Source organism: Stegastes partitus, unplaced genomic scaffold (genome assembly GCF_000690725.1).
Source record: "Stegastes partitus isolate 25-593 unplaced genomic scaffold, Stegastes_partitus-1.0.2 Scaffold1701, whole genome shotgun sequence".
NCBI lineage: Eukaryota > Metazoa > Chordata > Actinopteri > Pomacentridae > Stegastes > Stegastes partitus.
Window position 1 is genome coordinate 66,621 of NW_007579432.1, and position 13,481 is coordinate 80,101.

The 13,481-nt window shown below is 41.6% G+C and overlaps 1 protein-coding gene across 1 annotated transcript in view; it reads left to right on the forward strand.

Annotated features, from left to right (window-relative positions):
* The window catches only part of LOC103372136 (threonylcarbamoyladenosine tRNA methylthiotransferase-like), a gene marked incomplete at its 5' end in the record, with an annotated part of 101,523 nt that overhangs the window by 44,760 nt on the left and 43,282 nt on the right, over window positions 1-13,481 (forward strand). The window contains one exon of the mRNA XM_008301701.1: window positions 7,809-7,871. Coding sequence (XP_008299923.1) covers window positions 7,809-7,871 — 63 coding nt within the window. The remainder of the gene's footprint in view (window positions 1-7,808; window positions 7,872-13,481) is intronic.

The window sequence follows — 13,481 nt, forward strand, 5'->3', positions numbered from 1 at the left end:
CATTTAAAGGTTTATATATAAGTTAACTGTGAGTGTACCTGTGCTTGACAGGCTAGAGTAAAAGGTGAGAGAGTCTGAAAATATTTGAGGTCCCTGTAACCAGTGCACCTGCTTCAGTGGTTAAAGTTGCACACAGCATCGCTTCATCAGCCAGCATGCACCTGTTTTTACACACACATACACACAGGCAAACGCACACACACAGCGAGCGGTGGCAGCGAGGCGACGTCGAAGCCATGTAGGGTCAGTCATTAATAAAGTGCACCAGATGGTTTGTCTGGAACACAACTGTGTTGAATAGCCACAGGAGGGACGGATGGAGAACTAGATGGAGTAGGGAGCGAGGCCTGAGACGGAGAGGGAAGGTGAGGGAGGAGGAAGGACGAGAAGAAAAGCTGAAGGGGGATGGATGGAGGAAGTAATGAGACAGAAAGAAAAACATACAGGGACATGTCCATTGTGGTGCTTTCAGGGGTGCCTGGCGACCTACTAAATGTGGAGGCTGATAGGTTATAAAGGTGTCATTCGCACAGTTTGTCTGTGGTTTCAGTCCATATGGGACACAGACTGACAGTTTACAGTGGGAGTTTTCCACCTTCATTACGGAAAAAGAAGAAGGTTTTCGCCAGACGTTTCCCCCCCCCCCCTGTGTTTTTTGACCTTGTGGCTGCAGTACAAACAAGATGTTTAGTGGTACAGAACATTTTAAGTAGTCTTTGGTTTGCAAGAAGTGATTCGTATGTTTGTTATGCAGAAACCAACAACATTTCGTGAAACTCGGTGGAGAGGTGGAGCATAAAAAAAAGAACACATATAATTTTGGTGCAGCTCCAGACTGCTTTTGTTATAATTGCGAGATAGGGCACTGGTCTCGATGGAAGATATGCTCTTTTAGTGCACTTTTAGTTTCCCCTGCACACACAAAAACCAAGTAATAACCAGAAATAATGTTGTTTTACTAATCTGGCCACTTGTACATTAAAAGTGCATTCTTACATTATTCTTTCTTCGTATACTGCTCAGAAGAATACAACAGAACAAATATAAACTGAGAGAGCTAATGTCAATGTGTGAAGTGATAATGAAGAAACCTTTTTCTTCACTTTGCTGCTTGAGCACCTAGTCGGCTGGTGCAAGAAAATCGTACTGCTCTAGGACTGCTACTTGGCCACGACTGTAGCTGGTAACACTTTTATTTTGATGTTACACTACAGATTTGTTTCGCTTTGGCAATCGAATTTCCAGCCGTCACAAAACACATATTTGATTAGGAAAACACACAGTCGCCGAGCCAGTGAGTGAAGCAGAGAAAACAGGCTGGAGAGCGTCCACCTGTGATAAGGTCCAGGTGTTTTGTTTTGTTTTTTTGGTATCTGTAGGTCTAACTTATTACCTTCCATAATAAATGATATATGAGCTGGATGTAGGGTAGAGTAGAGGCAGATGGAAAGAATAGGAGACCACAGGGATGGAGGGAGAGAAGGGAGCATGTTGAGAATAAAGGGATATGTGTTATTAGCTCGGATCTCCATAATCATCCCCAGGTGACTAGAACTTAGCCTTGATAAATGGACTTGCTGAGTGGAAGGTGTGAGCGTATGTGTGTGTGTGTGTGTGCGTTTGGACGTCTGTTGTTAAGGACGAGTTGAGAACGAGCAGCTGTGGGAGCGAAAGAGAGGAGAAAAAAAAAAGTGATAGAAAAGGAGATTAGCTGTTCTAGTGGGACAATGTTTTTAATTTCCCCAGGTTGTAATTGGTTAAGAACTCCATTACCCACGAGGCACCAGTGCAGCAGCTGTCAAAGTGAAACAGCTGGCCAGCCACTGGTAACTCCATCTTCTAACTCTGCCGTCATTTATCTACGCCTGGACACACAAACGCATCCGCCGGCACACACACAGACACATACCTGCGTCTCTTCTCCCTTCTTGGTCTACACGTGAGCTGAAACTCTCCTATCGGGGGAGATAATAACACTTGGTTAAAGGCAGTCTAACAGGTATTAAGGTTGAGTTAATGGTTAAGTTGCTGTCTGGGGCCAGGTAGGCCTGCACTTGATTAATGAGCACCTAGTCCACTAATAATGAAAGCGGTAACACGCTCTGCTTTAATGATCACAATTTTTGCTTGCCATATTCAAACGGATATTTTTACCTGTGTAGGTCAACGGCGTGCTGTTCATTTTAGAGCCTTAACTAGCTGGAGGCACTGACAGTAACAGGGTGTGAAAAATCAAGATCTCCAGTAAGTCTTTACCCATCCCTGAGGGGGAATTTAGCTGTTGCCGAAGAAGGGTAATAGTGGTCAGCAAAGCATACGTAAATATTAGCATTTTTAATTGGAAATCTTTGATTTAAAACGTATAGATGTGCATTTACACCAAACAGAATATGCAGAGAACTGGACTGAGAATCTACACAGACACACAGAGGATAAGTGTGTTTCTGCTAATGGCCTTTTTTCTGTGCTTCAGATTGAAAAACTTTTGAAAAACATGTGCAATAACCTCTTGTTTATTCCCTTATTTATTTTCACTCACTGCACTACCGCAACAGTATTCATAACTTATTTAGTTTATCTCAGCAGCGTTATATCGTTCTGCAGTGCATCCTTGATGTAATTTGTATGAGTGACAATAAAGTAGTCTGAAGTCTGAAAAAAAAAAAAGTTTAATAGTTTTAAAAAAAGAAAGAAAAAAAAGAATTTTAAAAATAATGTTGCATGTCCTCTTCCATTAAAATAACTTTACTATATGAGATACTGGCTCAATAAAAAAAGAAAAAAATTTAAACTCAACTGAAATTAGTTGACTTTGTAGCCACTGTGCAGACAAAAGTGGTTTTATGTCTTAATGTCATGTTATAGTCACTTTAAATTTGTCTCTTCTTGTGCAAAAAAACCCCAAAATTTGGTCGATACTAAGTGTGATGAATCCTCGCATGTGATTTTATTAATTCGTCCTTACGTCACAACTTTTTTCTGCATGAACAGTTTACAATATATGTGCATGTTACTTAACAGAACGTATCCAACATAGTTGAAAAATATGTTTAGTGACCTCTGTGGAGAGAGAAAGGTCGCCAACACCGCCGTCCCCTCTCTCTGTGTGATGCTTTAGGAGGTGTTAATCCTTCACAGACACAACCACACACAGATTATGCCTGAGGTTTCCTCAGCTATAGAAGTAATATAACACTCGGGCTCTGTAACACTAACATCTGTCTGTCATTAGGGAAAGACAAACGGACACATACTGGGGAGCCAGAAGCACATACAGTAGAGGCAAGATCACAGTTACCTTGCCCCGCAACAGCCTCACACTTACTACTGACACACATGCACTTCATATGCACTCACACAGTTCTGCTAACTCGTGTCAGGGAGTCACACATAAAGCATTTTCTCTTAAAAGGAAAAAAAAAAAGATTAAACCAATAGCAGGACTTTGCTGTTAGCTTTGAACTGTATACACAGAATACTCACTTAAACAGCCTGTGAGTCCCTTATACAGACCTGCTATCAAACCTACAGCATGGAACAGCAACATCCTCACACAAACATCTTTTAACACTCCTAAGATAACATAAAATACAACTTTATTATTCCTGAAGGAAAATCTTTTGCCATATATTGCTCAGAAAAAGCAAAACACATATGAAATGCAGTGCCGAAGAAGTACAAAAAGATAAAAAGAAAGCTGTAATTTCAATCATATGATGAGTAAATGGATCAGTTTGGGTTTAGTTTTTGGTTAAATCAGGAAGCTATCCGTCTCTAAAGAGAATTATTTATTATTTCTCACTTGAAATTAGTCAGAATATTTGCTGTATTTGCAGAATATTTGCTTCTCAGCACTGTGCACACATGCTTTCATTATACAAAATAGTTGTATGCAGCACGCATGAGCACTTTTCATCCAGCGTTTGTTTCTTTCCTTGTCACTCCTATGCTGGAACCTGTGTGTAAGTGTCTACATCCATGTAATGTCACTTCCCGTTAGATGCAGCATCCGTCTCTGGCGACAACAACAGATGGACGTCATGATAACAACCATTGTTCATCATCACCACGGTGACAGGTCCACAGTGGCTTTGCATTGCTGGGCTGTCACGAGCACAACCTCGACGACATGCAAGATTAACTTCTCTAGCTGATAGACCACAGAACCAAACACACACGCTCAGACACATGCCTGTGTACAAACAATACGCTGAGTTTATTGTGGGTTTTTATGTGTCTGTGCTGTGGTTGTGTCTTCACAAGCAGGTTTTTTGTGTTTTAATCAAGTCACACAAAACAATAGTGGTGCTCTGTGGTTTGTCAAGTCAAGTAGTTTTTTAAAGGGTATCAAAAAATATGTTTTTAATCCTATAAACTACTGAACTACAATTGAAAAAAAATCTTAGTAACACAGTGCAGAGTTAAATAACATCTGTCTGTCTCTTCATTAGTTGTGTTTCCTCATAACTGTTAAGTGATTTGGAAATGAGCTTTTGAGATTTCTCAAAAATAAAATAAATTGCGAAGCCTTTTTTTTTCTTTTTCTTTTTTAAATGCCTGATTTGGAGCAAATATACTAGACTGTAGTGTCATTAAAATGTGGTCATAATAAACAGAGCAGAGGAAAGCAGGCAATTTGGAAATATTCATTCGTGTCGTCTTGTGTTGGACAAGTTCTGTGCTGTCCGGAGACTACCACAGCCAGAGAAGTGAGAATAACTTATCAGTCATGTGAGTTAAATGTTTGTCACGAGTTATCTGAAAAAGGTGTTTCTATTTGTTTGTGTACCCTTACTCTTAGAGAAAGTGAAAAACCACTTTAAGTGAGCGTTTTTTAGAAGGGGGGGGGCCAAAAAGTGCAGTTCCTCGAACGGCCACTGGAAGCTGACTTTAATAGTGAGTCCATCTCCATAGACTCCTATGTTAAAACGTCCAACTTTACCGGCGTAAAGAACAGCCTGGGGCAAAAGATGGTTATGATCTCTATGGGTATCCATTCATGATAACTGCACAAAGTTTATCATTTATGTTGTGTTAAGGCTTAAAGTTATCTATAAATAAGGGTGGAATCACTTTCACGGGCGGGTTTCGTCACAGGAACGTCCATTAACAGCCTCAGCTCCACTCAAGCTCCACCGCTTTGCTTATTTTTGGATTAACCGTGAGTTAGTCGGGCAGTGCCAAGATTGCGACAGCTGGAGCTGCCACCGCACAAACCAGAAAACCCGTGTGTGACGCCGCGGAGGGCTCGTCTGTCTTTACTTACAGTCTGTGTAACAATCAGTTCTACTCCATTCTTAAAATACGAACGGTAGTGCAACTTTTGCAGATTACGCTCGGCCTGTTTCAACCTCCTCTTGCTGTGCATTCGCGACGTCTGCTAGTGTTTACAAATCAGTTTCACAGGGGCAACTCAGAGTGTAGTTCTTGCTCAAGGGCACCCCGACAGCAGCTGTGGTGTGATAATGAGAGTGTGTCTCGTTTACTTCCCTTTAGCCAGCTTTTCTACACGATTGTAGAGATTTAAACGAAGGATGTGCGCCTCCTGAAAGTTCGGAACAGGTAGCGTGACTTAAGGAAACAGCAGGACTGTAGGTTTACAGATAATGAGCCAAGATTTCCTCCCTATCCATTCCTGTTTTGGTAGGAGACTGGGAATGGATCCCTCTTTCTTTTGTTTCTCCTCTGTCTCCTTTTTGATTGTTTTCATGTTTCCCTTTGAATTACCTCGCATCTGGCATGTTTTCCCCTCCTTTGTCCATTTCGAGCTTGTGCTTGTGCGAGTTAGGCTGTACATGTGTGTTTGTGTTGGCATGTTTGTGTGCTGCTGGACTGAATAAATTCTGCCGGGTATTCATTGGGGGCTGAGAAATCCTTACCTGCAGTTACATCTGTCTTACAGTCACACACACACACACACACAGAGTTGAGCATCATCGACTACAGAGTGATGGTAAAAGTGATGAAGGGATGGCAGGAGGAGAGAGAACGGTGTTGAGGAGCGATGATGAGAGCGCTGCTCTCACCCGAGGTGCTTCAGGCAAAGAGAGAGAGTGAGAGAAATTGTAGAGGGCCAGACTTATAAGGGGGAGGATTGGTGAGAGAGTGGAGACCGAATGATTAGTATGAGTTTTCTCCCACTGGAGGAAACACATGGAGCGAGGGGGAGAGTGGTGGGGGGTGGGGGGAGGGAGCACTGAGGTAGACGTGGAAAAGGCAAAGAAAATGAGAGAAAAGAGGATTTGGAGATTCCGGAGAGCCCTTTGGCAGAGGAAGAGAGAGGGAATCAGGTGAAAACATAAATGAGAGGATGGTAGAGGGACAGGGCCAATGATTACAGGATTTTATGGATCAGAAGCGCCTTGAGTGAACAGAGAATGAGCAAGAGATGGGCAGAAATGTACCACAGGGAAGGGAAAGAAGTGAAGAGATAAACAGATGTAAGGAATAGAGTTTAGAGCCACCAGAGGTGTGCAGGTGAAGGACGGGGCTTCGATAGACGGAATATCAGGAAAAAAAGAAAAGTCAAAACCGGACAAGGAGGAAATCGCCACCTTCAAACACTTCTACCCTGATGCCTCTATTTCACCTCCCCTCCTGCATCTGTGTTTACTTTTCTTGCCGCATCGTCTCTTTTCCGCTGCTTTGTTCGTTTTCTTTACCTTTCCATTCTTTCCACGAGCAGAGCCTGTCAAGCTAACTTTTGCAACTCGTTCCATCTTTGTGCATTTGACACACATATTGTACATATTAAGAGATTATTTTTTTCCCTGCGTTCAAGCATCAAGTTGCTTTTGCCTACATCCCGAAGCTGCATATGTCTGTCAAGCTATAATAATGTCTGTGTGTGATAGCAGAGCAACTAGGCTGTCTGCTCGATACGTACAGATCTGGCCTAAGGACACAGAATCCAGCCCTGTACATACTAACAATGAAAAAAAAAAAAAAAAAAACGGAGGGAGGGAAGAGGAGGGAGAACAGCACTCCCTTTAGCTAGAGCAGCGTATACATATATCCTTCCCCTTTAGCCAGACGTGGCCTAATCAGCGAGCTAATTAGCGCTCTCTGTAACTGCGTCAGCCTCATGTAACTGATTGCATTAACAACTGCCACACATCAAACAGTCATGTCTCACGCTTGTGCATCTCATTACACATTAAGGACATGCAAGGTTAAGGCCAGACTTTCGCAAGGAAATAAAATGAGGAATATTTTCTACCACAGCTGCTGATACAAATAAACGTATTCCCCCCTCTATATATTTAATGAATTACTGTAGGCGTAGTTGTCAGCCGTGGCAATTTCTTTCCTTCTGTTAAAGTCACCCAAAGAGTTAATATGAGTGAAATTGTACTGTGTGTCCATATTTTTACCATATGCCATTTCTTCTTTCTTTGTGAAACAAGCAGAGGAGGAGGAGGAGGAGGAGGAAATAACAATGTTCTAGATCATGAGTGAAGAAATGAATTGTGTTACAGGTCCAAAACAAAGCAAGAGAATTCAAAAAATGTTCCCTTCATAGCATTTGTTGTTTTCATTTTGCCTAAATCTGAGTAGTTTAGTGACAGAAGACATTTTTTGTTAAATTATTTTATGCAATTCTTTGATATAAAGCAAGTGTTTGATATACAATCCATCGAAATGAATGGCTTTTAATTTGCTGTCAGTCATTCTACAGTTAAATCTAAATAAAGTGAAAAACAAGGTTCAGCTTTTGCTTTTCTTCGCTTCAATGTTTGTAGCTGAGTGTGTAGTGGATTTTTTAAAAACTAAACTTAGCTTTTCTTCTATGTCTTGTTTTATTTCAGAAAAAGCAAAGGACTAAAGAGCTCTCACAACTCTTCCACTCCTACAACCCGTACGACCACGAGGTAAGATCCTTCAGTGTAACTCCCCTGCCTACAGTCAAAATGCATCTTGCGGTATGAACGTTGGTTTTTCCGTCACGGTTCAAAACATTTTTGCTACAGCAGAGAAAACTTTTTGTTAAATCAAAATATTTAAAACTGCCTAATCATCCATAGTTACTGTCTGCAAAAAAAAAAAGACTTTGAGCTGTTTTAAATGTCCATTAAGACAAGTTTCACAGATTCATAATCAATTTCAAATAGTTGTTTCGGCCAGTCGACTTGCCCAGGGTGTCCCCTGCCTTCGCCCTAAGTCAGCTGGGATAGACTCCAGCCCCCCCGCGACCCTAGTGAGGATTAAGCGGTGTATAGATAATGGATGGATGTTTCGGCCAGTGGTGCAATTTCAGCATTAAAACTTGCAGAAAGTAACACTAAGTGGAAGAGTCATTTTGTTTGGAAAAGCTTTATTGGACTGTCAGCGGACAAAAGCAACTGGTGCCATGTTTTGTTTTACATTCAGCATGAGTCCCAACTTTGTGGTCGGTCAGCATTGTGAGGAAAGAAGTCAAATCAAACATCAAATCAGATTTATTTATTTAGTATAACAACCTGAGTCGACCGAAGTGCTGCACACGTTATCTGACAGGCAGCGACACAGTTATGTGAAAAACAGCATCAAGACAGGACAAAACTAAAAAAAAATCAAATTGTAATACACAATATAATAGAATAAATTGTAAAACAGGAGAAGCCAGATAGCGACTTGTAAGATCCATTTCCAAAAAAAATAAAGAAATTAAATATTAGGGCTATTAACAGCACCCCAAAATGACTGAAAACGTGCATCTGGAGGGTTTCAGTTTCTGTCAATGCAGGACGCTGCGTTTACACATTATACATGTTTAATAAAACCAGCAGCGTGGAAAATTCATGTTGACACACATTCAGCATCATTCACCTCTAAAGCAGAAGCCTTTATTTGACATCAGAAGTATCCGCCGTAGGTCACCATCACACCATCGTATTTGTGGCTGTGATGGGTTTGTCGCCTCCTTAAGACGGACACCTCTTGTCAGCAATCTGGTGGATGAGGACGGCTCAAGTGTTTGTTCCTGATTACATTGTGAGTGTGTGTGAGAGAGATTGAATTCTGAAGTCAGAGATAAATCTAATCAGCTGTCTGTGTGTGTGTCTGTATATTCCAACATTCGTACATTATCAGGTTAACATCTGACAGCAGACTGAACCTGTCACACTTCAGACAGTTACGACGAGGAGACTCTTGTGACTGCAGTTTGTGCGCTGCCTTCTTATATGAAGACGTCCTCGTGAAACCCCGTGACGACAGCTGTCACCACGTTATACTCCCATTGTGAAAAGACAAATTATATTTTCACATACACGAGTATTGTGAGCTCTTACTTATAGTTAGAGAAAACTATGTGTCTCCCTTCCCGTCATAATGTTGGTCAGTCAGGCGTTTCCTCCAGTGTCTCAGTTGTGGTGCAAACACGACTTATGCTGAACACACTCTCATCATAAAACGGCAAAATGTTGTGGAAAGCAGTTGGCAGCTTGCTCTTGCAGAGTGAAGGCTTTGAACATGTTGGAGGTTGAATCCTGCCTCGCAGGTGTGACACTGTGTTATTTAGCAAAGCTTTAGCTAAGCCAAGTTTCTTGCAGACTTTATTCCCAGAGCCTGTAGTGCACGGGTTAATGTTACACACTAATTAAAAGGATATGAGAGAGATCACGTTTTCTCTGTGGCAGACAGGCATCTCTGCCTCCCACACTCAGAAACTAACACACACACACATGAAGGTACACTAATAATAGTACACGTGGGACAAACACGTACATAAAAGAGTGCAAAAGACTCCGGCTAACACAAACAGGAAATGTGAATTGAACAAAGTTAACAGAGACTGTCTTAATAATTAATTAACACATTTGTGTGTAAATGAGGAACTCTGATTTTGTGAACATGCCCAAGTAAGATTCTCAGAGGAACTGAAGAGCTCCATGGCTCAAATATTAGTCAACTCTTTGCTCTTTTGCACCTTTTTTGCTCATGAGTCTGTCCTTTATGAATGTTTAAATGATCTAGGAGTACATTAAGCTACTGAAACATCCCATTACACCCAAGTCCATGTCCATGGATGTATGTTTCTGCATCAACCCTTGAATTACACTTGCATAGACGCACATATAACACAGATTTGGTAACAAGTTGTCACGGTACACGAAGAGTATCAGTTTCTGAAATCTCTCCTGCAGTAGAACCCCCTTGTGAAATAGCTATCTGTGTGCATGTTTGTTTTCTGTCAGCTGTAAATTTGGGCTTTTTTGTGGGGATACACAGCGTACAGGGGGTTTCATTCTCAAAAGATGGATGTTGTGTGAAGCACCACTTTAAAGGCTCTGTATGCTCTCTGCAGTTCTCAGACAACTTAATTCATTTCTGAGCTTGTGCGCGGCTTGAGCTCCTCGGGGAGGAAGCCCATGTCCATTCCAAAGTTAAGGCTAAAGATAAAAGATGGCTGCAGTCAGAGCCCCAGACCTTCTGAAATGCCCGCTTTTTTAGGAGACAAGCAAGAAAAATCAGCTTAGTATTTGTAGTGACATTTTTCATTTGTATTTGAAACATTTCTGCTTCTTGTTAACAGCTATGTTGAAAAAAAAAACAACCAAAAGCCAAATTAGGATGATTGTAAAATTGCATTTGATAAAACTCTGCTTTGATACGTGACATTTGTCTTTTTTTTTTTTCTGAGAGCAGAGGCGGAGATGTGTTTTTAGACAAATTTCTTGAAGCTTGGAGGTGGAGCATGGGCAACAAAAGAGGAGTCTGCTCACAAAGCTCCTTCTAGATGCTATACAACATCTTCTTAATCCTTAGCAGTGCAAAATGTCAACTAACTTGTTGATAAACTTGCCTGTTTCATTATATTCGGTGAATAAAATGTGTCAGAAGTAATCCAGTCCTGTTACATCCCTCACGTTATCATTATTTTGAGCATGTCAGGTTTCTTGTAAATCTCCAAAGCAGCTCAACTTACAGCCACATTACTGCAGGTCTTATTCCTTTTCCATAGATTGTGTAAATGTGCAAATAAATCCCCTTACATTACAGACCCGGATAGCCGTGAGATATGATTTAATGATAACAAATCTAATGTCAAGCATGCTTCCTCCCAGATCAAGCACGGTTCTGCCTGTCCTTGCCCGTGTCCATACACTGTGGAAATGTTAAAGCAAATCAGCTTGTATTAAGCCCATATAGCCGTTAGATAGAAATAAATGAAGTCTGATAATGTCCCTCATTTTACCGTAAATTCCCCTGGGTGTCTGGCCTTTCAGCTTACGCTTTATGTAAGGATATTATGTGTTTACCAACACATCCATGCGTGTGTGTGTGTGTGTGTGAGAGAGAGAGATAAAGACAGGAGTGTGTTCACAGATTTAGATGGAAGGGAGAAATTGGTGTTTTTACATCCATTGTTGTTAATGCGTATCCTCCTATAGGTATGAAAAGGTCATTAATAAAGAGTGAGTCGGGGAGAGGGTGCTGGGTTAGCGCGGCTTTATTGTAGCTGCAGGCTACCAAACCAAATGAAACCATGTTTTTAAATGAACTAATTGTTGTTTTTGTACCAAGCTTGTTTCTTAATCTCCCATGACTAACTCTGAATTATAAATTGGAAAAATGGCGAGCTAAAACGAAAACGGGCCGTCAAAGAGAATTTCCTTTCTTTCTTTTCTTTGTCTTCTCATATTTTCTTTCTTTCTTTCACTTTGTCTGTGCATATTAAACAACACTGTGTGTTCATATACATTGCATATAGACAGTTGCACTTATCTGGTGTGTGTATATTGAAGTGATGGAAGTGTGTATGTGTGTGTGTGTGTGTTTGTGATGATTAATGTGAGGTATCCTTTAGCCAGATGGTGCTGAACAAGGCCCATCCATCAGCAATGAAAAGACCAGTGGGCAGAAAGCTGGCAGAGCACTTTGTCTAGGGCCAGTGCCCCCACCGGACACACTCACAAACACACACACACAACACACACGCACACTCTCTTAGGCTTTGACTGTATAACCCACTGAGCCATACTGGAGCCTCGTGTTTTGTTTTGGAATCCAGGTTCTCGCTTGTTTTTTTTTGCTACCTCGGTCCCACATGAGTGGTGATACCTCACCCCTGAAAACAAGTCTGCTGTGGTGTTGACATATGCAGGTCTTCAACCTATTATAGTCCCCAGACTGAGCTTAAAGGTCAAGTAGTTCCGTTTTTTACAATTCTAGTGCACAATTTGTTTTCATATTGATTCCTGAAAGCATAAGCGGGACTGTTAACCAGTAGGCACCTTTAAAGGTCCAATGTTGTCCCACTTTTCAGCAAATGTATGAAGGTCTCATCTGTGTCGTTCAACTTTTTAGCTCAAAATCCTACAAAGATAGACAAGCTCCTGTGTATGATAAGTTTATCAGACAACGTTATGAAATCGGTAGTTTATGGGTACAGTGCAGCAGCTTGGGAATTGTATGAATTTTTACCTTGATCAGTATTGGAGCATGGTAAAATTCTTTCTGGTTTGTAAAACTAGGAGGCTGTTTAGCTGATGGGGGTTGGAAGAATGGTCGTAGTAAGCATCTTCATGTTTTCACAGCTTTTATTTTACACCTCCGACATGCAAAACACAATAAAAATGGATTTTCACCATATGGGATCCTTAAAAACCAACCAAAGGAAGCAGCTATATGAGGATATTTGCAGTTTTCTTGCGCCAACTTTCCTCCTTTGTCCTCATTTATGTACTCATTTAGCAGAGCTAGTGTTCTCAACTTTTGGTTAGATTCAGGTTGTTAGTGGAAGTCTGTTCTGTGTTTATTTGGAAGATTTCACGTCAGCAACTTCAGTCTAATTCCTGCTCCCCTTACCTGTGGGCCTGTTCTTTTTTGCACTCCCCTTTAATTATGTCTGTTTTAATTCTCTGCAGTCAGCGATGCCTCCCTCTTGTTTGTCTGGGATGACCACATTTTTCATCCCCCTGTGCAAATGTGTGGCTGTGTGCGGTTAGCACAGGAACCCACTCCACTTCTCTCCCTGTGCTGCATCGCTGTGTCATCTGGTGTAAAGTTTTCCTCCCTGGAGGCGCTGCCCTTCCAGGTTGAGGTTGCGGCGCTGCCATCATGCTTAAGTCATTGTCAGCAGTGTGTGCGAGTGTCCACGCGTTCAGCTGTTTCTGGCAGAGTTAACAGAGCACCTCTCAGCGCACACTGCCACAGTCTCCCGAGAGTGCACACACATACATTCTCCACGCTGTGTTCATAGGCCTGAATGACAGGGGTGACAGTTTTCCCCGCGGCAAGAGAGGAGGGACAAGCTGTCAACATGGCCGGCTGCACCTGCCCGGCCTCACAACACTCACAAAGACAGGAGAGAGGGACGATGGGGATGGGAAGGGTAGTAGAGGTGGCTAAATGAAAGGATGGTAATGAAAGACTAACAAGGGAGAGAAGGCATTTGTAGAAAATAAAACACTTAATTACACTCAGTAAACTTTCCCCCTTAGTTACTCTGAACTCCCAGTTTGCCTCATAGAAGTTGACATAATTATCTATCATTT